At 44.0% G+C, this 25,433-nt stretch overlaps 1 protein-coding gene across 17 annotated transcripts in view; it reads right to left on the reverse strand.

Annotated features, from left to right (window-relative positions):
- caska (calcium/calmodulin-dependent serine protein kinase a) overlaps nucleotides 1-25,433 on the reverse strand; it is a 124,604-nt gene that overhangs the window by 12,436 nt on the left and 86,735 nt on the right. For 4 of the 17 annotated variants that reach the window (XM_075480133.1, XM_075480135.1, XM_075480136.1 and 1 more), the window contains exons 9-21: nucleotides 24,713-24,796; nucleotides 24,513-24,612; nucleotides 24,179-24,196; nucleotides 23,937-24,058; nucleotides 16,734-16,811; nucleotides 14,702-14,749; nucleotides 12,257-12,337; nucleotides 7,341-7,529; nucleotides 7,092-7,170; nucleotides 6,085-6,170; nucleotides 4,730-4,798; nucleotides 1,808-1,876; nucleotides 1,077-1,112 (exon numbers count right to left, since the gene is read on the reverse strand). In XM_075480133.1, coding sequence (XP_075336248.1) covers nucleotides 1,077-1,112; nucleotides 1,808-1,876; nucleotides 4,730-4,798; nucleotides 6,085-6,170; nucleotides 7,092-7,170; nucleotides 7,341-7,529; nucleotides 12,257-12,337; nucleotides 14,702-14,749; nucleotides 16,734-16,811; nucleotides 23,937-24,058; nucleotides 24,179-24,196; nucleotides 24,513-24,612; nucleotides 24,713-24,796 — 1,059 coding nt within the window. The remainder of the gene's footprint in view (nucleotides 1-1,076; nucleotides 1,113-1,807; nucleotides 1,877-4,729; nucleotides 4,799-6,084; nucleotides 6,171-7,091; nucleotides 7,171-7,340; nucleotides 7,530-12,256; nucleotides 12,338-14,701; nucleotides 14,750-16,733; nucleotides 16,812-23,936; nucleotides 24,059-24,178; nucleotides 24,197-24,512; nucleotides 24,613-24,712; nucleotides 24,797-25,433) is intronic. The other 13 variants (XM_075480145.1, XM_075480144.1, XM_075480140.1 and 10 more) reach the window with 6 other exon arrangements.

The raw sequence follows: 25,433 nt of genomic DNA on the forward strand, positions 1-25,433 counted from the left end.
TCGACAAATCTCATGATAAGACCAATATGACAACGTTTTTCCTCCATATCCAGTGCCTGATTCAGCTTCCTTAACCCTAACCCTGTTTTCTGACTGCAAATGGCCTAAACTTACTTAAATAATCCCACATTTCACACCTCACTAGTGAAGGGACAATACTGATATAACCAGCTTCTGTCAGCAGGTAGCAGAGTGCATCATTCAGTGGGATTTAGCATAAACTTCAACTATAAAAGACATAATTACTTTTACATTAAAACTATTTGTATCACAGAATTAAGTATTTAAGTTTTCAGCCACATTGAGACATTAGTTTAGACTATTTAAACTGTTTTTAAACTGTTTCTGACAGGGTTTAATGATGGGATTGTGCCTCGTGTAGTCAGTTATTTCTCAACCTAAATAATTAAATTTCTCCTCATCCGATTTACAAATTCGTTGGATGCGTAACCTGTTCTATGCTAAAGCGCTATAGAGGACGAGCTGATGTGGGAAAGAAGCCAGGATACATTTGTTTGGAGCGGGTGTAATTAAAAAGGTTTGGTTGGTTTGTGTCAGGTGGTGCATCCAAGAGAGCCGTCGAGTGGCAAAGACGCTGCTGATGTGGGCGGTTTTAATTAAAAAAACAAAAAAAACAATCGGAGCGGCTGTTTTGACGTTATTTTGCGCTGGTGTGTTCTGGCTTTTAGAGCCACTCTGTCGGGTAACAAAAAGTACGGACACTGTAGTTTCTTTAGAAACACAGACTATAAGCAGTGTTTCTGACAAATGTTAAAGGCTGAGGATGGTCACCGTTATCAGTCTATGAGCCGTTTCTAAATGAACTCGAGAGCCAAAGTTAATCTAGAAACGGCTCTTGTTAGAACTTCATTGTTGGGTTTGGCCACATCGTGAGTAATCCAGTCAATTTGACTTGTCGGATGTTAATCTAATACACTAATGAGTTTTCTGAGGCAAAAAATAGGGTTGGGCAGGAGCCAAGACACACATTTCTGAGTAAGGGATGGGATGTGATAAATGTAGCAGGAGACTGAGGAGTGTGTGAGTACAGGTAGGTGAGTAGGTGACTTGATTACCTGTCGACCCTTGGGCTGGATGGTGGATGGCAGGTCCTGTGCAAGTGAACCAGTCATTACAGAAAGATGTGATTTAGAAAGGTAGAATCAGTGAACAAGATTTAAAGAACACACAACATTTGCATGCACATCTATTTGCAATTTAGCTACGACTGTTGACAGAAACAAATAACAAAAAAAAAAAAAAGAAGAGGAAGATACAGAGAGGACAGAGGAAAGGAGAAGAGAGTAATTCTCATCTGTTCCAGCAGATCTGGCTGTGGAGCAACCAAGCAAGCACAGAGCAAGCGAAGCAGCATCAGCACGACCACAGTGTCTGTTTGGAGCCTCGGCGGGGAAATAACGGGCCTGCAGGACCTGATTGGTGCAGAAATGTGTCCCTACTTGTACCATTTGTGACCACCTAGTGTGTTGCGTCAGCACCGAGGCACAGCATGCAGCAGGCTTTCTGAGGCACACCAATTTGTTAACTGAGATATCGGACACGGGGAGGGGGGCCCTTCGGCTGAAACAGATGAACGGGGAGGTCAGGTGACCCACGTCACGACCCGCCTGCGTCTAAATCTTACTGCAGCTGAAACACCCGCAGCTCAGAAACTAAACACAGATCACGATGAATGTACGCTAACACGGAGAAACACGGACATGTAGGAAAACCATGACACAGCCGAGGGGACAGAGAGATGGTTGTGGGTCTGTCTGTGGGGTTTTCTGGGGGTGGGGGTCCTTACCAAGATAGAACTGTTAATGCTGGAGTGGCCATTGGCAGGGGACTGCCTGGAGGTGGTGGGGGACTCTTTCTGAAATAAGACACACAGGTCAGCAGCGCACACACACACACACACGCTCGCTCATACATTTCTGGGCAGCAACTGTAGGCGATGGAGAAGGTTTATTTTAGAACACAATAGAGACCCACCACAGCGTTGACGTAATGAAATGCGTCAACAAAACATGGGAGACGGCATCACTTGCGGCCCTCTAGCCTGCATGTCCTTGCATCACCACAGGGGGGCGCTACACTGACAGGACATTCTGATCTGAGCAGCAGAAACTATGAGGTCATCACTAACACAGACCGCCACAGCTCAAAGCACGCTGGAGGACCAAAAGAGCTGAAATCAGACTGAACGGAGGACATAACACACTACTGAAGTGAGCCATGAACGTTTCTGTGTCGATAAATCTAAACTATGAGCAAAAATGATGAGTAAAAACTAAAGGAAGCTTCTAAACAAATCAGTTTAACCTCAGGTGATCAATGAAAATAGCTTTGAAACATTTAAGTTTGTAAAATGATAAAAAGTTACAGCATGGATGTGGTTTGCTTGCATGACTTTGAGTAAAGGCTTCCTCTGACTTAAACCTTGATAAGCGCTTTTTTTCACGGTTATCTTTTTCCATCCATCTTCAAATAATCATGAGTACATTCCCCATCTGTTCCAAAAGGCCTTTTCGTTCTGCTGGGTTAGCTCCTGTAGCTGCTCCTTTTTAGGATCTGGCTCAGGTTGAAAAGTCCTTCTGCTTGACACCGTTTTTTAAAAATTTTGTTTCTACATTCTTTTTTTCCCCCACTCACCCTCCCTCTGAGAGATCTTTCCATCATTTACCTCTTTAAATGAACACTTGCTGATATAATCTTTTGTTTTCAAAGAACTCTGAAGCTGCTCCGATCAAAGAGCAGCTCAGCGCGGTGAAGATGAGAGCCCTCACGTTCATACATGCTGCATGCACATGGGCTTTTTTATGTCTGCATTTCAGGCCTTTTGGTCGTCCGTAATTGAATGCGAAAGTGTGTCAACAGATGCTAAAAAAAGGGGGCGGACAAAATAACAGAAATACCTCTTAAACAGAAACAGTTGTTTTCAGTGTGTTTGGTTCACACTCTTCACCTTAAAGGTTAGTTTGGAGTTTCAGCTGCAAAAACCTAATCCTGCAATCAAAGCCCATTCCGACGGGTGTTTGAAGCTTTTATTTTCATCTTTACTCTCCTCGAAGCCGTCAGAAATGTTACCCTCAGGGCTCTGCCGCTGGTTCCCTGCTGCTCTTTACACTCTACATCTACATCTATAAAAAAAAAACTGACTCACACAAACGATTCGTTTTTTTTACTGTAGATGTCAGGATTAGGAGGAAGCGGCCACTGTATTAACCAGCAGCTATTACCATGGTGATGTGCTGCAGATAAAATCATCAGTGCTGTCATAACATCGGCTGACAAAAGCTCGCCCCTGTGCTGCGAGACTGACATTTAAAATGACTGATGACAAAGCCTGCTGTGCACACAAAGGAATGTCTCAATCAGCCTTTAATCGCTCCGAGTCTGAACAGTCCTTTAACTCCGAGTTTACAGTCATTGGGAAATAACTACGTGGAAACAGTTTCTAAAGAAAAATGTTGCTTTTTGATCCCAATTTAAAAAAAAAAGAAAAAAACATTCGATCCTCAATGACACTGCTGCCAAAAATAAAAAGACCCGAAGAACTAAGTGGCTTTACAAACTAGTGTTGCCTCCTTTAGAGGAAATGCTGAAATGTTTAACCTCATATCTGATCATTTAATGAGCCCCCCATTCTTTGGTGAATTTGTTAAAGAGCTGAGGATCCACTGTTGGTTCATCAGTTGGTTTAAAGGTTTTCCGTTCTCTGCACCAAATATGTCTGCTGGAACTGTGAGGAACCAACTCATCTGTCCAGATCACCTTTATCCAGAGGGTCTTTATCTGTAGAATCACTGTGGGGTCTCTGTCTGATAAGGACGACAGCTGCAGAGATGTCTGCTGATCATGTGAGGATGATTTCCTTTTCGTTTATCTGAAGAAGTGTGAACTGAATGGTAAAAATGCTGCATTTCTACAGCTTTTCTCGCCCAACTGAACGCTCAAAAGGCTGTTCACGCACACTCATATCACACTTCTTCGTCTATGAGACGTTACAGGCTACACTGTGCTTTTTTTCACACGATCACACACCAGTTATGGCTAGATTAAAAAAAAAACCTGAACAAACAGCAGGGAATGGCTCCTAATGTGTCCTTCCTTTAAGCATCTCATCTAAATTTGTAGAAACCTTCTCAAAGAGGATGCCTCTGCTTATTAAGGCTGGTTTTTGTATGTCTCTTAAGGAGTCCATCTGATATTTAAATCTGCCTTAATTTTCATTGAATATATAAAAAAACAGCAGCTTTATAACACAAAATAAATCCGAGCCAAATGTTGAGGAACAGACGGTCCGCTGCTGAAGCGTTTCCAGCGGACACTGAAACACCGACTGACCCGAAGTTTAACTCCTTCCACAGATGGAGGTTTCCTGGTATTCTGTCTGCCCCTGTGTGTGTGTGTGTGTGTGTGTGTGTGTGTGTGTGTGTTCGGGTGTAGCGGCTGGTTTCCGGGCAGAACAGGACGGGATCACACAGAAAGGTGCGACTTATTCCCGGTGATTCCAGAGAAGGAGGTGGAGGAGGTGGGGATGAACAGAGTTCCGGTATCTTGGTTGTGAAATTGGTGTGCTGAATATTTGACCCAACCCAAGCGAAACACACACACACGCAACATACTTTGGTTACACGCACGCACACGCTGAGTAACCAGGCGAGCAGTTAGTAACCAGGTCAGGAGCTCACAATCACAATTATAGAAGAAGAGGAGCCGTTACCTCACACGAGGAGCCCTGCGTCCGGTAACTCGGCACTATTTTAAAGGTGATGCTGCCTCGCATCTCCCTCTGTGGACACACACAGAAACACACACACACACACACACACACACACACACACACACACACACACACACACACACACACACACACACACACACACACACACATTACTGTGAGTTATAGCTTCGATCAGCATGTGACATTACAACAATGTAAAGTGATTCAATTCAAATCTGTTGCACACAGACACACGTCTGTCATTACGAAGAAATGCTGCGATTATGTTTTATCTGCTAAATCTGATAAATAAAAACACCTACAATATACAGTTTTTATTTATTGGTTAAAAAATGAACGAAGGGTTAAAGACAGAACTGCTCATACCCTCTGATGACAACATCTCCTCCCCTCACACATCTTTGCTGTCTTTATGTGGCAGAGTGTGGAGGAAACAAGGCTTATTGGTGACAAAGCATACGGTGGCACTGATATGGATTTCAGGAGGAGGATCTTATTTAATCATAAAATACCATTTCCCAGCTCACAGTTTCAATAGAAACTTGGAAGGTGACTGTATTTCTGAGGGATTTCTCCTGGTTTTTGATTGGTTACTCTTATTTGATGGTATCAGCAGCAGGTGGCAACATTAGTTTCACTGGTGGCTCACAACAAGGTTTCTTCTCTGTCTGCAACATTTAAGGTTTTACACTTTACATGGTAAGCAAACTGTAACCGAAGCTCAGTGTGGCTGGAAATGGTTGTATCAATATATTTGTTATCAAACGTGTGACGAATTAACAGATTCAGATGTTACTCTTGACAGTGAAAGGTTAGTGAGTAATTTCATTGCCTGTTACACAAAAGAAGATCTGCATACATGCAAATTATTAGCTGCATATAATAATGAGGTCTGTAGTTACAAGTCTGACAACACGAGATCAGAGCTTTGAGCCCTGCAGAGTCTTCGCTGCCTTATTCACTGGCCTCCATCCAGTCTTCTTCTGCTTTTGGCAAAGTGCTGCGATCCTCTTCCGTTAGGGTGGCTGGCACAGTGAACTGCGTCGTCATCTCTGCTTAGGACACAGTTTTTTTTCCATCCTTTACACCAGGAGCGTCTCAGAAACGTTTTGTTTCATTTGCCGGATTGTAAAATGTGCCGTCACTCAGGTCACTTATTTCTTTGATATCTTTTTATTTTATCACCTCTTCTCCTCCCTCTCTGACTCCTGCTGTTAGTTTCCACACCTTGTCAACTCTGGTGATGTCTTTGAGAGAAACTGTTCATCTTTAAGTGACAATCAGAACTTTGGGTTTAGGTTATTTCAGCTGAGACTCAGTCCTCATGAACTCACCAGCATCTTCTGCAGCTGCTCGACAGTCTGGTTGGCCACACTGATGCTGTTGATTTCCCTGATCTCATCTCCAACGTGCAAAGTTCCTGAAAGAAAATGAGAAGTTATAGAAGAAAAAAAAAAAGAAGTCGTGCAACATTTCATTAGCCTCTGTTGCTATTATTCCCACCACGACAAAAGCAGGAGAAAGTATCCTCTGTAATTAAGGTGAAGGGGTTAATTACTGGATGCCACCATCACAATAGAAAGGGCGCCGACATTTTGCTTGCTAAGTGAAAATGGAGTCTTTTGTTCTTTACCGGTAATTTAAAAAGACTTGAAGATTTAGATGAATAATAACAGTGAAGCTGCAAAACAATTGTGGAAGGACAACTTCAGGGTTAACAGCTGGCAGAGAGCTCTGTGCTTTAAACAGGAATCTAAAGCCTTGGATAAGAGGAGTGTGTTAAAGCTCATTTCCAGAAAACAAAAGAAAAAACAAGAAAGCATCTTAAACAAATTGTTAATATCTCAAATATAATGAACTGTTTAAAAAAAATCTTTTTGGCCTCGTGTTGGAGAAAATGGACGAGAATTAAGTGAGAACAGATAAAAATCCTCTTTATAGAGAAGATCCATGAACTGAATTGATATCAAATCGAAGTCTGAGGTAGTTTTTTTTTGTTGTAAAGTTATTCAAAAAGTCCCAGTGCACAATTATGATCTCTTAAAATCTCTAAAACATTCACTTTACAATCAGGACGGTTACATAAACTGGGCCATGAATGTCGGCAGCTTTCTTTGTATTTATATAAGTGTACGCTTTTACTGTAGAAAGCAGCAAAAAGATGGACCATTTGAGCCTAGTTTAGTATATACATGCAGAGTGATTACATACATGTATACATTCATTTAAAAAAAAAATCTGGTTTTGGTTGGACTTACATAATATAAATCTGCTTAGTGACAAGAAACAGAGAACTTTTAGGTAGAAATGTATAAAATGCTGCAGGTGCAGGTGACACCACCTTGTCTGTGGATCATTCCTCCGTGCATTATCCTTGCAACGATGCAGTGGTTTGAGTCGTTCATCTTCAGTGTGATGCCCTGCGTGAAATAACACAAACAATCTGTTATCACCGCTGTGCTGCAGGAGGTAAATGCGTTATCGTGTGAAAGTTTTAGACACTTCCGATGTAACACCATCAGTGATCTGATCTTCCAACAAAAAGCCACCACATGGCTTTCTGCACAGCTCAGTCTGTGAGACAGCGTACCATCGGCTCGTCTGTGTTCTTCTGGAACTGGACCAGACGGACTCTGGTGACGTTCTCCAGGTCCAGGTCTCCGTTGGCGCTCTCCGGGGAGTCTCCATTCAGGTAGGGCGAGGTAGGCGGAGGGGTCACCCGCAGAGCCTCGTCACTGTAAACTTCGTGGGCGACCACGTCGTGGGCCTGCAGCAGCGCCTGCGCTCACGCAGAGAAACAGTCAGAGGGAGGAAACGTGGGCTAAGGTTTGTGGACCCCGTGTTTCAACTGGATGAGATATTTTAACACATTCCAACAGACTGAAGCTCGAATCAATATCTGAGATTTAAATCTCGTTTTAAAATTCAGTCGTTACACTAAAAACATTTCTGACAAAATTCTGATTGAGATGCTTTTTAAACATTTGTCAAATGAGATACTGAAAGCTTTGAAAGGGACTGCGTTCAATGTTCCCTTCATGTTGGGACAAAAAGAAAGAAAGGGCTAGTAGTTAGAGGACTCCTGAAAAAGCTATTATTATATAACTATTAACACTGGATGATTATGAATAGAAAAATGTGATGTATTAGCCTTGAACTAAATAGCGGCTCTGTCTTCCTCTTCTTTAGATGCCAGAACTGGCAGAACTTTCTACTCAAACTGCAGAGATAAAGAACAGCTGGATTAATCTGGTGAAGAGTGAAGCTGAAATGCTGAACCACTTCAGATCTGGCAACAGATGTTCGAGGGCAGCAGATTTAATGAGAGAACCGCAGTTTCAGGAGCAGCTACGGTCCGTGGAGGCTGGGTGGGTTGATATTTCACAGACGCAGGTTGATAGAGAATTAAGTATTACCAGCTGCACCCGTCTCACTCTCCACCTGCCTGCTGTGTACATTTTTAGCGGAGACAGTAAGGATCAACGGATACACCGGCACACGCTGCTGTGATTGAGTCTCTTCCTTCCTCGCTCGCATGCTCAAATTCTGGCTGAAACATATCTGGCAAAATAAAGGCTGCAAAATTTAACAATGCTGGTAACTTAGTCCACAGCTGGAGGGCGATCGAAAGAGTTAATATCAACCCTGAACATCCTCTCCATGAGACTGTTATCGGAAAACAGAGTCTCTTCAGTCAAAGGCTTCTTTAGTTTGGATGCAAAACGGACCGCTACAGGAAATCTTTCCTGCCCACAGCCATCAGCATCTATAATAACTCCTTGATTTAATTGAGTTACATCAACATTTAATTTCCCTCTGGGATAAATAAAGTATTTTTGAATTGAATTGAAATGAATCTACAGTGTACGCCTGTGATTCCGCAGATTGCTTTGATTAAAACAATGATCATTAGTGTGGCTCACTGAGATCTGTTTTCCTGTGATTCTGAGATCTAACAGAATCAACATGGTGATTGTTTTCATCTTTCATGTTTGGCCGAGTGGTTCATAACATCTTTCTGTAATGTGACAGAATGCAGATTTCTTTACTCAGACTTTAAACCGAGGACGTTTCCTTGACATTCTGGCGTAGCGCTGAGGACACCAGGCACCGCAGAGTTTCAGCTGTTATTTTGTCTCATTCTTGTACAACAATGTGGGGTTATCATGGTTAGTGTAACCCGCATCCTCTTCTTCCTGAGTCGTGACTTGGTAACGTGTTCAGAATGTGCTCTTGAAATTGAAAATGCATGAATGTCCCCGGAACAGATGTGGTCTTGAAGGCAGCATATGTTGCTGTAAAATCTCAGAGAAATTTTCTGCATTAATGCTGCCATCACAGAAGTGGAAGTGATCTTTGCCAAGGAACAGTCTGGATGCTGCTTTTGGTCTTTGGTCCATTTCTTCCAACAAAGATCTGGAACACTGATTGGTCTGAGCACAGCACACGTCTCCACTGTGTCAGCCCATCCCAGAAGCCTCCAGGCGCACAGAACAAGGCCAACAAAAGGCTTCTTTTTGGACAGTAAAGTTTGAAGTGGCATTTCCGAATGTAACTCTGTATTGTAGTGCTTCACAAAGATTTCCCACTGTAATCTTTGTCCATGTGGTTCTATCAGCTGTAGACGGGTGACGGTTTTTGATGCAGTGCCGTCTGAAGGATCAGAGATCACCGGCATCCATATGGCAGCTACAGTGACCTGTCCTCAGTCGAGAATGTGTGGAGAGTTTGGAAAGAAAAACTGGGGCAACTATCGTACAGTTGCTCACCTTAAAAGGGATAGTTCGCCTCTTTTGACATGAGGCTGGATGACATTCCATACTAGCAATATTATTTCTGAACATTTTCTTACCCCCTGCTGCGTCCTGTGAGCCGAGTTCCAGCTGAGTTTTGGCATTGATGAAGGTAGTCCAGCTAGTTGGCTGGGGCCACAAAAATAAAGCGCTATTTTCTCTCCCTTCATATCACTGCAAACTGCCGACAGCTGCACCTGTTATGGTGTTTACTGCTCGGAAGCAGGGGAGTGCTCGGTCAGCACTTCGGTCTGCACGGTCTACACAGCCCGCAGTGATACGAAGGTAGAGAGAAATAGCGCCAAGCGATTGTGAGGTCTGACTTTTTCTGGATGAATGATTTTGTGATGCAAATGTATTACTCTTTTGAACGCATATTGTTTTGAGAAGCAAAACGCTTTATTTTTGTGGCCCCAGCCAACTAGCCGAACTACCTTCGTCAAAGCCAAAACGAGGCTGGAACTCTGCTCACAGGAAGCAGCAGGGGGTAAGTCAATGTTCATAAATGATATTGCTAGTAAGGGATGTCATACAGCTTCATGTCAAACGAGGCGAACTATCCCTTTAAGGCATGTTTACAAGAAGAAAGGTGACAAAATAACACCTAAAACTCTCTCATTGTTTGGCATAGTCGCAATCCCAGAACGTTTTAAGTGTGGTGAGAAGGAATGGCAACATTACTGAGTGGTGAAAGCTGTTGTGTTGCAGCTTTCACCACTCAGAAACGCAAAAAAGGGATGATTATTAGCAAATTCAATCAAGTTGAGAAGGAAAACTAAATATCTTGGGCTCATACTGTGTGCTATGAACCATGTCAGTTATTGTCCATACTTGTCCTGGTTCAATCTGAGCTGGAGGTTTACAATCTCAACTTCAACCGATGCACTGCTCTGTGTATGTATATGCAGCACATCCAGAGCTCCCTTCACCCCCAGAGTGTTTGATTTCACTCCTTTGACACCCACAGGGGCACCTTGAGTGGCACTTTAACAAACCGGTGTGGACTCCAGAAGACAGGAATCAAAGCTCAACAAAAGGTGGAAACCTATCGCCGTCTTCCTTCAGCGTTTTACATTCAGAAACACACCGCAGAGAAACACCAAGGGAACAGCAGCCTCTCCAGCTCCCATGTCAAAATACATCCGACGTGTCCCGAGACAAACAGGAAGGTAAGGTTGTCTGCCTGAGTGTGCGCCCCAGTGAGGTCAAGGTTAACGGGTCAACCGATCCCTCCACGCTGTGTGGGGGGCTCGAGTGAATGCAGTAGAGAAGTTTACAAAGCAGGACGGAGAATTAAAAAAGAACCGATGCCTCGTTCCAACTATGAAATGTCCAAAAAACACTAAGAATCAACAGCGTGTTAAATTTACAACCAACAGATACTTGGTGTGAGGTTTCTGTGCACATCGGATCATTAAGAGGAGAAAAAGGATGTGAAATTGCACAGATCCTGTTCTCTGCACTGTCAGTGTAGCGTTCTTTTTCCTAACGCTGTACATTTGCTGTCAAAGTTCACCTGTCTTGGAGAAATTCACTTTTCCACAGAACCAACCTCAAAAATAATAATAATAACAATCTGATATCATAAACCTCACAGTTTATATGAGAAAGTAATCTTAACTCAGTTCATTAGAGGCACAGACTGTGTGTAAACACGTTACCGTGTCCATTTAATGACACAGGACGTACGAGTGAGCGCATCCAACTGAAAACCCCAGGACACTGTGCCCTCCCACTGAGCACCAACTTATTAGAGCCTCAACCTCACCCTGCTTTAACGTCGGTGAGCACCAAGCTGTGCTGGAGAAAACTTTAAATGAGAGATTAAAACCATAAACTCATTTTGATAATGACTGAATGTCTTTCGGAGCTGCCTCCTGCTGGCTATCAGAAACAACGTATTTGCTCACACCATGTTGACTCATCTTCTTGCTTTAACAAAGTGTCTCTCCCACCCCCCAAAAACACTGACTTTGGGGAAATATTTTCCCTAAAAAGAATTCAGAGCCACTTACAGACTCATGCAACAAACACAGGGACCTGCCGCGGTTCGAGCTCTCTTGGCTTTCACTTGAACTTGCTGGAATGTAGAACACGTCAGCTTACGGCCAGGCCTCTGACCCAACACAGCACATCACATCAGACACGCCTTACTGATCCCCGTTCTTTCTCACCTCACAGTCTGCAGCCTCTCCTATCGTTCATCTTCATTACTGAGCCTTTCCCTCGTCATCACTTCATTTTGATACATTTCTCACCTCTTAAGCCTGCTTTCTTTTTCGTGTCCGCCCCCTCCTTCCATTTCTGATGGTTTGTTTTGCCGATACTGAGCAGGTTATTGATCAGAGAAGGTAATCAGAGGCGTTAATGTGGTAGGATTAGTGTGGAAAGCAGCAGACAAGCACGGAGAGGGATGTACTTTTGAATCTGAACTCCTGGATGTAGATGTTTCTTTTTTGGGTCAGTTTGCCCCTGACTTTTGAGCGATGTACAGGATTAGGTCTGTCATTACAGCTCCGAACCTTGTGCACAGGCAGAGGAAATAAAAGCATTGAGGAAGTTGCAGAGTAGAGATATGAACCACATTTCTATTTACTTGGCAGCTGAGCTCAGAAGTGTGTTGCACCAGACCCCCGAGTGCTTGTTAAAGGGCCTCCTGCACCCGTGTGCCTGATCTTATCCGCTTTATATGTGCATCTCTATTTTGACTCACCATGAAATGAGGCTGCGTCAGTATCCGTCTGAGTTCTTTAGCTTCGTGTTTCTCTGGGTAGCAGGAGATCTCTTCCAGTACCTGAGGACACGCAGAGAGAAGAGTTTGTTTTAATCCGCCAGAGCTCCTCTCCGTCTCTGAGCCCAGATCGCTCACACCTGCACAACCTCCTGTATATGCTGCACCTCAGTCAGTGTATGCGGACCCCAAAGCCCGCCTCATGCTTCCCCCGACGCCTCCTCGCTCAGGTCCACAGCCAGTGTGAGACCCACTTTGGACACAACACAGCGAGTCAAGGAATCTGGCCAAGGCTTTGCCCCTCCTTTTGCACTTTTTAAGTCACTTAGTTTGATGTCAGCTTCAGTTATGTTGCGCCTGACTGGTGAATGTGGCATTGTAGAGGGGAGGCCTCTGAGCGGGGGTGTGTGTGTGTGTGTGTGTGTGTGTGTGTGTGCATTGTGGAGTTGCTGCTTGGCAAGCAGAGGGGTGTGTAGAGTGCGTATACATGCAGGTATTAATTATCTCTAAATCACATTTGCTTGTTACATTCATGAGTGAGCTCTTACGGGCATATCAAAACCATATGCTACAATACATCAGCATTACAGGTCCTCTGTAATTTAGCTCATTACAGAGGACCTGTACTCTTACCCTCATTTAAATCAAATAAGCGGATATTATGTGCGATGGGCCTTCAGCAGGAAAGACAAAAGCCTGAACACTAAAGCAAAGTCAGTCAGTGGGATTCATTCGAGCTGAAACTGACAAACGCTTCCTGAGAATCTCATTATCGTCGGTGTCTGTCAGACCAGACGTGCCTGTCGTAACCATCATGAGGTTTCCTTCAGTATCGAAGTTAACCAGCGATAATTAACTGCTTTTCATTTATCCACGGTGTGGCAATTTATCAGAACCATGTGCTCCAGGACCTGTATGTCGATGTTTCATAGTTTGTCCCGTAAAGCACCAAACTGCTCGCTGCTCCCCACCAAGCAACAAAAGAAGAACGCTTCATGACTGCCAGGCAGAGGATCGTTGATCCGATAAAAGTAAACTTTCATTCCACCGCTGTACAAACAAGAGAAAGATGCAAAGCCAAAAACATGACGTCCAGTTTAAACTCTGCCAGGTAGAGTTAGTCGACCACAAGTATTCACAGTCATTAGAGAGCAAAGATTGGACCCTCTGGGTGGGTCCGAAAAAAATCAAAAGTGAACATATTTGTACAGAAAAGGCTGGAGCAGGACTGTGATATGAATGAAAGGAGCAATGCCCGTTCCTCCATTTGGCCCTCCCTCTTTGTATTGCAGGAAATGGAACACCTTTCCTTTCAGGGTTTAAGAAGTAGTGGTCACATAGCCATCCAAAACAACCCCCGACTCTCTGGGGGGGCTGGAGGGCTAGATGACCTCTGCTGCGTGATCCCCAAAAGAAAAGAGAAACTTAAATCTAATCTTGTTCATTTAACCCGAAGAAATAGAAACTTCTTGAGATTTAAGATCTGTTTTCCAAAAGCAGCAGCTTCTGCCAGCAGGATGAATCCAACAAAACTCACAGACACTGTACACAAAACAACATAAACATGTAGATATACAAAAGAACCATTAATTATTACAAACTGAAAGCGTCATTCAGCACAGTCAGTCAGTGAAACTGACTCCTGAAGATTCAGCTGAGCAGCATATTTAAACACTCCTCTTCCTAGTTTATTAAGCGCTTAAGGGATAAATAAAAGGATTAATAACTTGGAACAAAGAAAATCAAATTCCCCAACTTTTTTTAATCGTTTCAGTAACCAGGTTGGGAGCAGACTACGAGATGACAAAGCAGACCGTCCAACCTGAGTAACGTGTAGAGGTTTAAGGTTTGTGATGAACCTCATGGTACACTGTATCCACTGCATGTGTGTAAATATCATCACCATAATCCAGTAGAAATAAAAGGGTCCTCTAAAGTGGAGGGGTAGGGCCCCCTAAGAACAAGCGTTCTTTACTCGTATTTGGACCAATCAGCTCTAAGGGCGAGGGCGACTGAGGAGCTCCCTGAGAGACCGTTTCCCTTCAGGGGTTTTCCTGCGCTGCATGTGTAGCTGACGGTGGTGCCGACTCCTGCCACACGATGACGGTCATGTGTGCCAGCGTCACGTGCACATGCTTCGTTTTCACATGCGTAGCTTTCTTTGAGGGGTTGGACACACCAACCGCTTCGTGGTTATTGTGTCGTTTTATCTCGTTTTGTATCATAATTTCACTGCAGTTTTGTAAAAGTATTTATGTGGACCTGAAGAAAAAGAAGCTGCTGTTTTATTTAACATCTGCTACACAGCAGCCCTCCTCGCTTCAACCGCCTCCAACATCTTAACACTTTGAAGCAACGCCACCTAATCCCGTCTCGTGCTCTGCTCTGCTGTATTGTGAACATGGCAGTAGTGTGATGAGGTCTTACATATTCCAGATGTTTCAAAGCGCCACTTGCTCCATCCTGGGAGGAACTCTTAAGAGGAGGAAGACACAGGAAGAGGTGTTACACAGGGCGTTTTCAGTGCTCACAGGTGAGAATTTAAAGGCGAGACACGACAGAGGTCAGGGGTTAGTGTCTAGTGTGAAGACGAAAAGTTCAGTCCCAAGAAAGGTATTTACAGAGCTAATTTTGTTTTTAAAAAGTGAATTAGTGCAGTCAGAAAAGGAGCGTTGTTGATTTGTGAAGCACCTAAAAAGTGCCCTGCTGGGGTGGAACCGCAGAAGAGTGCACCGAAAGCTGAAGTGGGATTGTTTCAGAGCGAATCAGCCAGAGCAAAGCAGAGACAGAGGAAGAGGAAGAAGAGGGGACTTTCCTAAAAGGCCCAACCACGAATAAATGACGACATGCTTTGAGGTCAAAGTGCGCCGCAGCAGTTACCCACCATCGTATCAGGCATTCCACTGTTTACTATTTAAAAAGTTCAAATTCAGGATGAAAATACTTCCACCTGATAGTTGGGGGGGGGCATGTTCAGTATTTTACCCGCTTAGCTGGAGGAGAAACGGGTTTTCCACTGAGGACAATAATTCAGTACGAGATCACCTTGATTTGTTTTCATTTGGAGGCCTGGATAGATGCTTTAAACCTGAGGGGATCTAAAGACAGTGTGCTGGTGCTTTTATGGGTTCCAGCTAAATTAAAGAAGGAATGCTTGTGGTGAAGGTAGCTGACTGGGATGCACACAAGCAAACTCCACTGAAAGAGTTAAAACCGGATCGATTTCTGGGAAGAAGCTTTGGGAAACCAATCGTCTCTCCTAAATCCCGGCTGTGCATAACCCTCATAAAGTCTACAAAAACCGACCACATGTTGTGTCTTTGTTCTTGTGGCAGCTGGTTATCAGTGTGGAAATATTTACTTTAATATCTACTCCCGGAGCAAAACAGGATGGCTGTCCTTGGTTTAAAAAGCAGACAAAATTGTTTAAAAAGAGGAGTAACTGTGCATCAGTTTAGAACTCTATTCTGACCAAATGTTCTGCATCGACAGATCAAAAACTGCAGCTTAACTTTGAGCATCTGTTCTGGCTCTTTCCACAACTTTGAACAATTTCAGCTGATTTAAGTAGGAAAACATGAACCAGACTTTACGAGCAGCCTTACATGTCTCATATAAAGAGCTGCGTTATTGAGCCAGGTCTCTCTGACATGAACCAAAGCCACATAAAAAATAAGCTCCCCTAAATGGCTTCCCCTGTCTTAACAGCTGTGGGATTTACGACGTGACCCCCTTACCCACTCCCTCGCTGTTCAGGCTTTTTAATTGCTCCCTCAACAAAGAGCACAACGCAAACATGGCAGCGTTTTGTGCAGCCGCCTGCGTACACAAGGGTACAAAAAGCCCTCTAAAATCCACGCCGCTGACCCCCCTCTCCTGCCACCCTCCTTATTAAGCAGCAGCTCCACTCTGCAGCCTACTGAGAGGCAAACACACAAAGCCACACTCACGGTTTGTGATGAGTTCAGAGTCAGACCCTGGAGACGATAATGTAACTCTGTAAGAGAGAAAAAGGAGGCTAATAGTCAACAGACGCACTGCTGTGGTGTGTGTGTGCGTCTGCTACACCCAGCAGCGTCTGTAATAAGGAGGGATGAAGTCAGACGCTGGAGATCTTTATAAAAGCTGCTCCGACAGCAGATCCCGAACCAGCTAAACTCAAACCGAGCAGCTACACGGACCTGGACCTGGACCCCCCCCAGGTCTAAAGACATTGGTTTTAAATGACTTGTTGCAGTGTTTTTTTACTCCTTGAGAAGCTCTGGTTGTGCCTGGTTGTGAGCAGATGATCCACAGTAGAGAGGAGTTAGAGCTTTAGCGAGCAGGAGGTCTGTTGGATTAATAAAGTCGACAGAGGTTTGAGTGGGAAAAGAAAAGCGAGGGAATTCTGCCATTATCATGTGAAGAGGAAAAGGACAGACACGGGATTGAGTGAGGGAATGAGTGTGTGTTCAGCCACCTCTTTGGCTCGCTGCACGGCATCACTGGGGGGGTTTCGGATCTGCGGGGACGACTTGGTGTTGATCTTATCGTAGAGCTGAAATGAAAGAAAGTGAGAAATCTGTCAGTTGATCCGTACGAGTTAAACTGTGAGAAACGCTGTGATCAATGACTGCTTCAGCCATTGCAGTAGACCAAACTGCTCCAGATCTTACAGCTTTTCCTGAATTCTTATTAAGAAACCAAAAGTCCCAAATGTTACACTTTACATGTGGGACTTTTGTAAAGTGTCCCAAACTTTAAACACTCTTAAAGTTCTCATGAAACATTTATCGCATACCTGTGTGATGTCGGTGAAACATAGTGCGAGACGTATAAAACCATTTAAAAACACTTTCACTTAAACAAGGTTAAGACTCACCCAGAAACACCTTCGTTTCAAACCCACTTAGACATACGGTGCCTTTTAAAAAGGGTTCACAAACTTAGGTAACACAGTGTTACCTGTTCAGTGTTTTCTGAACAGCTAGACACAATGTGAATGTAGGGCTGTCGCGATAACCGCAAAATGCAATCACCGCGGTGCTGAGAGGACCTCCGCGGTGCGTGTCCAGGCCACCGCCACCACCGCACGCCCCCTTGCACGCGCAGAACAACTCGAGAAACTAAAAGAGTTTTTAAGACTGCACAGTAGATACAAAGCGACTGACAGAACTGATACTCTTTTTAAGCCAGCACAGTAATAATGATGCATTGTATATTCCCCGCAAGGCAGGAGAAACACATTAACACAGCTAGGTGCCGCGTTTCTGTCATCATCTTTGCATATAGGCACCGCACACGCACACACGTCTGCATGCTACTCGTTGTGGTCTCATTCTCCCTCAGCAGCTGATATTACAAGAATATGCCTACTCAGTGTCGAAGCAATAGAAGTTAAATTAAAATGCAGTGGCCTACCTTTATCTCGGCTTTACTCCTCTGCCTAGTCCGGACACTTTATGGCTTTGAATCTTCCCTTATTATCCAATGTGTAACGTTGTAAATGTGACCGTCTAATATCAACAATAAACCACAGAACCACAGCTCGGTGTGCACATTTGCTGTTGGGAAATACCTGATCATTTCAACAAAACTGTGTAGGTGAAACTATTTATATATAAAAAATAAAAAAAAACATTTAAAAAATGTGCTGTGCCAGAAATAAGCTCTAACAACTTCGCGGAAACAGTTAAAGTTCAGCTTGGGTTGGTTGGTCGGCGGCAGTCTGTTTAAAAAAACTGTATCCCGGACACGTGAGCTCAACTGCTGCACTGATCTGCTTCGTTTTTCTCCGTCATTGCTAAACGAAACTTGCGCAGGTCTGCAACAATGTTGCAGAACTGGGGTATGCGCTGCTTGATCTCCGCTATGTTGGTCTGTGAGCGAGTAAATGACAGGCAAAGCAAAGTGAAATGTCAGAATCGCTGGGGAAAAAAGACGGATTATGCGCTCGATTTTCATCTAACATTGCGTGTCGTGGAAAGTAGCCTAATGAACAAAAATACGATATCACCGCATACCGCGCTGTTGAGCGGCTATGAGTCACCGCGGTGGGGATTCCCTCACCGCGACAGCCCTATGTGAATGAGTTTAAAACTCATTGTTTACAAAGTAATGTGTGAGAAGGAGCTTTTGGCCATGAATTGAAGAAGAATCATTGAGTCTTAAACACAACTGCATCATATATAAGCACACCTGTTTCGCATCCGGTTTAAACAGGTAAAAGTACACCATGTAAAACATTCCTCCGTGTGCTCAGGATGGAGATCAAGCTACTAAAATACTCAAACAGTACAGCTACTGACAAATGTTTTCCCTCTGATGAATGAAAGTGGGGACAATATGGTTAAAAGTTTCTTTTTCTTAACACATTTTTCTTCCACCACAGCCTTTATTTTTGCAGAGAGAAAATAGACACTGATCTTCCACCAATCTGTAATCATTTCCTTTGTCTACAGGCGACTGACCGTGCTCTTTGTCGGGTTTGTGTACTCTCAACACTCAGGATTAATTCCTACTCATCTGCTTTTCTTGAAGTTTCTTCCACTTCTTTGCCATTAAGTCTATATTAATATCATTTTGTGAGTATTTTGTGACGTGACCGAAGGCTCTGTGTACACAGACGGGTGTGTGATGTATGTGCTACACAAACACAGACTGGAATAACCAAAAGTTGGTGTCACAATTTGATAAAACAAATAGAAGAAAAGTATTTTTGGAGGATCTTTGAGGGCCCCCCCCCCATGAAGATTGATTGACTGTTAGTAAAATATTAAAAATGGAGAACGATGAATAAACTTAGGAACTAAACGGAGCAAAAAAAAAAAACCAAAAAACCAAACAAAGTTCCCAAACCGAAGTTCAACTAAATGCATTTTCCTCTTTGAAGGGAGAGCAAAGCGGGCGTTTAATCATTCTGACTGAATCCGCCCTTACATGCAGAATCCACTTTAATTTCTGCAGCATCACCAGATATTCACAGGACCCTCTTTACTGTGGTAATAACCGCCCTCCACCAGAGTCATTTGTGGCTTAAAGAAAACTTCTAAAACAAGCAAAGCAACCAGTGTCAGAGCCGTGATCTCTGATCTGTTCATTTTACATTTCCCGCCTCGACACAAAGAAGCTTTCTGCTCATCTCTCGGAGCGCCTTTTTATCAGAACTGCACCGGGGGACTGGTCCCAGATCAGCATGGACAGATTTAAGAGGCTGAAACAGAATCTGAAGGTGGGCAGCGGCTGTGGCTAAAACCAAAGCAGAAGCTTTTTCAACGCAGGCGACCGAAAGCCACCAACGCATGAAAATTAACAACCAAGCTGCCGCATGGCACATGAGCAGAGTGTGTGGCCCGATGCGTAAACAGAACAACACTGAAAGGCGCGCACTCACACAGACAAACAGGGGATTGTACCCACAGTTCAATGAGACCCATGGCTCCTCTGTTCTCCCTCAAACAGCAACAGCAGCGTTACCCCAGCTGCTGAAGCCCACCACCACCACCACCACCACCATCATCATCATCATGGGTAAACATGAGGAAGATGAACCTGAAACAACCCTTTGAACACTTTATCTACAACAACACATAGATCCTGAGCTCCTTTTGCTGGTTAAAGAAACCTGCTGAGGGTATTTACAAAAGAAGATAATCGGTTCAGAAATAATGTGCTTTTCCCATTTTTTCCATTATTTACACATTTAAAGGCACAAAACCACCTGAGAACCTCATTTTTCTTCTTTTTGCTGAAACAGCTACCAATCACGGATAATCACGTGAAAATGTCACGCTTGTGAAGTCGTTCTGTGCCGTTTTTGGTCAGGGAAAAGAAATCTGGATGAGCTGATGATACTTTTGAGCCAGAATGGAGAAAACTCCTAAAAAAGAAACAACAAATGAGCTGTAAACACATTTGTGATTGACCTGTGAACTGTCCAGCACACGGAGGGAGGTAAAAACAACAGACAACAAAAAGGTGCGTGTATTTCAAAAGGTGTTTGATGGTCCAATATTACCAGAGAAAGAGAATAAAGGCCGGAAAAGACAAAACAACTCCTGAAAAGTGTGTATCTGCATCCATGTCAAACAAAAAGAACACAATATTCTCTGAAAATACGTCCAAGACTGCCAAAATTAACTGGAAAGCCTCAGGGCAAGTGTGTCTTGGCCAACGTGCGATCTGCAGCCAGTGAGGACGCACACATGCACACGCACACATGCACACGCACACACACACACACACACACACACACTGTTGTGCTTTCAGGAGGAGAGTTGTCAACATCTTTTTACTTCTGTCGAGCAAAACGCAGAGTGGAGCCAACCTCTGAGGGGGCGGTTGCATGATAATGAACTAAAATGTACAAAGAATCTGCAGAATACAAGAGGAAAAAATCTTTAAAAGTACATATTTACAGGTGAGATTGTTTAATATGTCACACAAAAACCTGAAACTCCCCCTGGCTGCATCGGTGCGTGTCGACAGCCACAGCAGCACATCTTTTACATAGAGGTATCATTTCCTTGAGGGCAACTTCCTTCTCCTTTTTAAGCCAAATGAACAGCAGAAACGAACACACGAGAAAACTAAACCACCTCATTATTTGTACACGTCGCACATCAGAAACACACACTTGGGCTGTTTTAGAATTACCTCGAGGCATCTGTTGACAAACGCGGATCACATCAGGACGAAGACCCGCGGAAAAAACACACACACTCACCCAAAAGACAGCAGTGTGTGTGGAACACCTGAGCGCAGATGAGTTTTCTAACGCTCCATCCGCTCAGCGTCTGCAGGACCTCCGAGTGCCGCGTCTGGGCTGCTCAGACAGCGATGGAGGCTGCGCTGCCTGCGAGTGGCACCGCAGCCTCTCACAACAGACGCCACTGTTTCCTCAGAGGGCCGTCTCGCCTCCTCTGTCCCGTTCTGACCCCCCCCCCCCCCCCATTTCAGAGCAGGGCAGGGGTGTGGAAGTGAGGCTGAAAAGGAGACATCTGCATCCTCAGGCTCCCACTGACACTGCTGCACACACACTTGGCACATCCACTCGTCTCCCGCAACTCTCTTCAAGGCCTTTAACACAACACACTCATCTCTCTTCAGCTGAGTTTCTAAGTCCCAGGAGCTCCCTGGAAGGCTGGATTTTCACCCTTCTGAGACTAATCTGCCTGTGGAATTGGCTCAAAATGAAGGTTGACCTCAGACTCAGAACCTCAGAATCTGCCGCAGCTCATCAGCAGCGAGACGAACTCATGTCTGCACGAGTTTGAGCCATGAAAAGCAGAGCGTAGGAACCGACTGCTCAGTCCCTCAACCAGAAGCTACCGAGGTGTTGACCACATGCTCAGATGACTGCAAACTCAACAGCTAACAGCCAGAATATTCTCAGTCATAACCAAGCTTTTGCCCTCAGTGTGACACCAACAGTTTCTCTGCAGCTGAGCGAGTCACACAAGCTCTGTCACGAATGCGTCAGGCACAGTCGTTATTAACACAGCGATACCTCCGGTAATGTCCACAAATAAAGTTTTGATATCATTCAAGCGTGCAGCAGGTTGTCGCAGACGGGATGAGGCTGCAGATGTGAGCTTTTTTTAAAAACAGCTGTCAGAGTATTAATGTGGCGCAACAAACGGTAGATTAACTTCTCATTTCTCAGGTCTACAAAGCTGAACAATCACATTAATACGAGGGTGCGAATTACAGAGAGAACAGATGGAGGTGGGGGTCCAGTTACCATTCAGTACAATGTTCAGACGGAACATCAAACCATTGAAATGCTAAAGTTCCCCAGCAGAAGTGTTGCTAAACATGGTAGGACCGCTTCATTTACAGCTGTGGATCCACAAATAGATGAAAAAGTTGATTAGATTTTTCAGCAGCCTACATTACCCAGAATGCACCTCATCTACAGACAGCCTGCACTTCAGACTGTGTGTGAGTGGATTTCTAGCTGACTTCCTCAGAACTTTTTTTTATTCTTCAAACTTAATAACTCAAACTGTGCCCTCTGGACTCCTTTAAGTCTATTAAACATCTTTTTCTTTTTCTTTTAACCCTCTTAAAAACCCTTTAGTCAGCAGAACGTCTGCGGTGCTGACCACAAGTCAATCAGTGTGTTTTTCGTGCTTAATAGAGGAGTGAAAACAGCATTGAGGTTTGTTTTACACCTTATCAGGCGCCATCAGTGTCCGAGTGTGTGACTCTAAATGATGTGCATCATACTGAACAGCAGGGGAGGAAACTCACATATCCGACACACAGGTGAGGCTTCGGCTTAAACATGTGTTCAACAGCTGGCTGCAGCTCAGGCTGTACGAACATCAGCAGAAAACTTTCCGAGTTCATTTCAGCGACACAAAAAGCGAACTGAGAAATGAAAACCGAACCACAAGAAACTTTGTTCCCATCTTGAAGGATAAAACTCTCAAAATAAACACTTTAGTTCAGCATGTAAAAGCTTCAGAAAAAGAAAAATAAGTAGAACAAAATATGTGTGTAGAGGCTATTTTAAGTGCTTAAAATCAGTCAGACACACAAGAAACACAGAGCGCTGAGTAATGACCGTGGATCAAGGGGACAGAAAACACAGTCGGATATTAAGCACACAGGGAGACAGAAGATGCTCTCTGAGTCAAACGTATCTAAAGTGTGGTTTAGCCTCTGAGCAGGCTGCTGGGAACTGGGACTCTGACCCATGGTGGTTCTGATGTGGTGAAGCAGTCGTAGGTCAACAGTCTGCTCAGCTGGTTCGGGTTCTCTGAGTCACAGAAACAAGCTGCGACCGTCCATTCATCGAGTTCACAGCAACACACGCACTCAGAGGCGAATTATTGGGAGGAATTTAACAGCACGTCTGAAAACGACGTGAATTTTTTTTTTTTTTTTTTTTTTTTTTTTTTTTTTTTTTTTTTTTTTTTAAATCGCCTCTAGAGGAACAAGCTTTTCTGCACACGAAGCTGGGAGGAAGGCATTTACACTGAATGTTTCATAAAATGTCGTTTTTAGCTCTCGGTTTGCGTGGCCAAAATCAACTGCTGGCAAAACAAACTGGGCTGCAGGTGATAATCAGGACAAAACACGCTCCGAGGGTTAAATCTGAGCCACAAGCAAACGCCACTTCACGACTTATATAATGATTTTTATGTGGTGGCTTCCATCTCTGAAGCAGGGGAGCTTGGAGATGTCAGGAAAATACGTGGAATTCAAGAGCAAAAAAAGTCTTTCAGACAATGAAAAACCAAATTACTGGACTCAGTCCTGCCTGAAGGCCTTTCTGAATGAATTCTGTGCATTAACACAGTTCGACCGACAGTGACTGGAAACAACTGACTGGTTACTGAATGTCAGCTAAAGTTACGACAACAGAAACAGAGGACTTATCGATCTAAATAATGAATCAACCTGCCTTCACTCAGAGACATCAGTGTCACTGCTGTCGGCACATTAAGCTGAAGATCAACGTGTTCTTGGCGTGACTTTAATGTGTGACACCTCAGATCTGTGCACGCTGGTAGAATCTGATGTCTATTTTCAGCCCGTTGTCACCAACATTCTGCTTTGCCTCATTTGCACAGTCATGGTTAAAGAAACTAGCCTTTAAAAAGCTAAACTCTCCTGTAGCTTTTTGATTTATCTGGTGTCGTGCATGGTGTTGCTGCAGGTCGCCGACACTTACATCGAGGAGTGTGTGGAGATTCTGGTCCTGGAAAACGCTGTGGAGGAAATCCAGATCCTTTTCGCTGCAGTCTGTCAGAGCGTGGATCTCCTCTAAACTGTCCAGCACCTGAGACACAGCACCTGAAAAGCCACGCATCACATTCACGTCTCTTAAAGACTGCAACATTTTCTAAATGATTCACCGATGACTGATGTGAACAGCAAACAGTCACAACACAGAGAGAGCAAAGTGGTACCTACGTTCTGCTGCTAGTAGTCCTAGCAGGTGGGAGGCATGAACAGAAGCAGACAAATAAAAACAGTGGCTGAAAAAGAACAAATGTGCTGCTTTTCAATCACACGTGTAACAGAACGAAGTGGAAATGTTTTCCAGCCGCAGCGTTTCAGCAAACGCATCCTGAATGATGTTCAGCGTTTGCAGGATCTAATAAAGTGTGTAATGAGAAATTAGCAGATTCCTCTGTGTTCAGGTTCAGAGCAGCTGGTGTTTAACAGCCTCTTCAGGACTTTGCAGACAGAGGCCTCGGGGGTGGGGACGCACATCTGAAACAAAAGTGAGCCTCTGAGGGTGTACCTGAGGAGGTGGGGTCCTCTGTGAAATCGTGGAGCTCCTCAGGGGGGTCTCCGTAGAAAGAGTTAAACTTGTGGCTGGACACCGCGGCCAGAACAGCCCCCTGAAAGGACACGAAGAGCGTCAGCGGCTACCTTTCATGGCACAGAGAGGCGTCATCACAACCAGCTTTCCGTGATGCACGTAAGCAGAGAAAGGGAAACCTTCAGCTTCCGCCTGGCGTTGAACTTTCTCAGCTGCTCCACCGTCTCTGGCAGGTGGATTTTGTAGGCGTACCGGTCCCTCTCCTTAGAGAAACAACACAGAAAAGAGCAAATTTGAAGGTTGTGCAACTGATTTTGCTTTACAGTCATAAGAAGAGCGACTCAAAACTGTGAAGTAACGTCTTGTGTTGCTCTTTGGGTGCGTTTCTACGTCTGTTATGAATCTATTACAGAAGCAATGGACAGTTTCAGACACATCAGAGAGGGTCCAAGGGCAGACGCATCATCATAGAACTTTGTAGTTTATACACATTTATACTCAACTACAATCTGAATCTGTGTGAATTAACTGGAATAAACCTGAAGAATCATCAGGAAGCTTATCATATCAGATCTCTGAAAGGTTGTGAGAGAGTTCATCGAGCTCCGATTTTCCTGTTAACTTTATTGAGTTCTTACAAGTCCGGCAGTTCTGTGTAACAACTCAAAAGAAAACCAAAACCAAGTTCATAAGGAAAATAGGCCATAAAGTAGGGCTGTCGCGGTTGAGGAATTCCCCCTGCGGTGAGTCAGGGCGGCTCAATGTTGCGATATGCGATATTATTGCGCCATCTTTTTTTTTATTTTTATCTATCTATCTAGCAAATTCGTTTGTTAATTACTAAATTACTAAACTCATTGCAATATTTCCTCTGAAACATAGCACTTACACATTTAAAAA

Source organism: Odontesthes bonariensis, chromosome 12, assembly GCF_027942865.1.
Source record: "Odontesthes bonariensis isolate fOdoBon6 chromosome 12, fOdoBon6.hap1, whole genome shotgun sequence".
NCBI lineage: Eukaryota > Metazoa > Chordata > Actinopteri > Atheriniformes > Atherinopsidae > Odontesthes > Odontesthes bonariensis.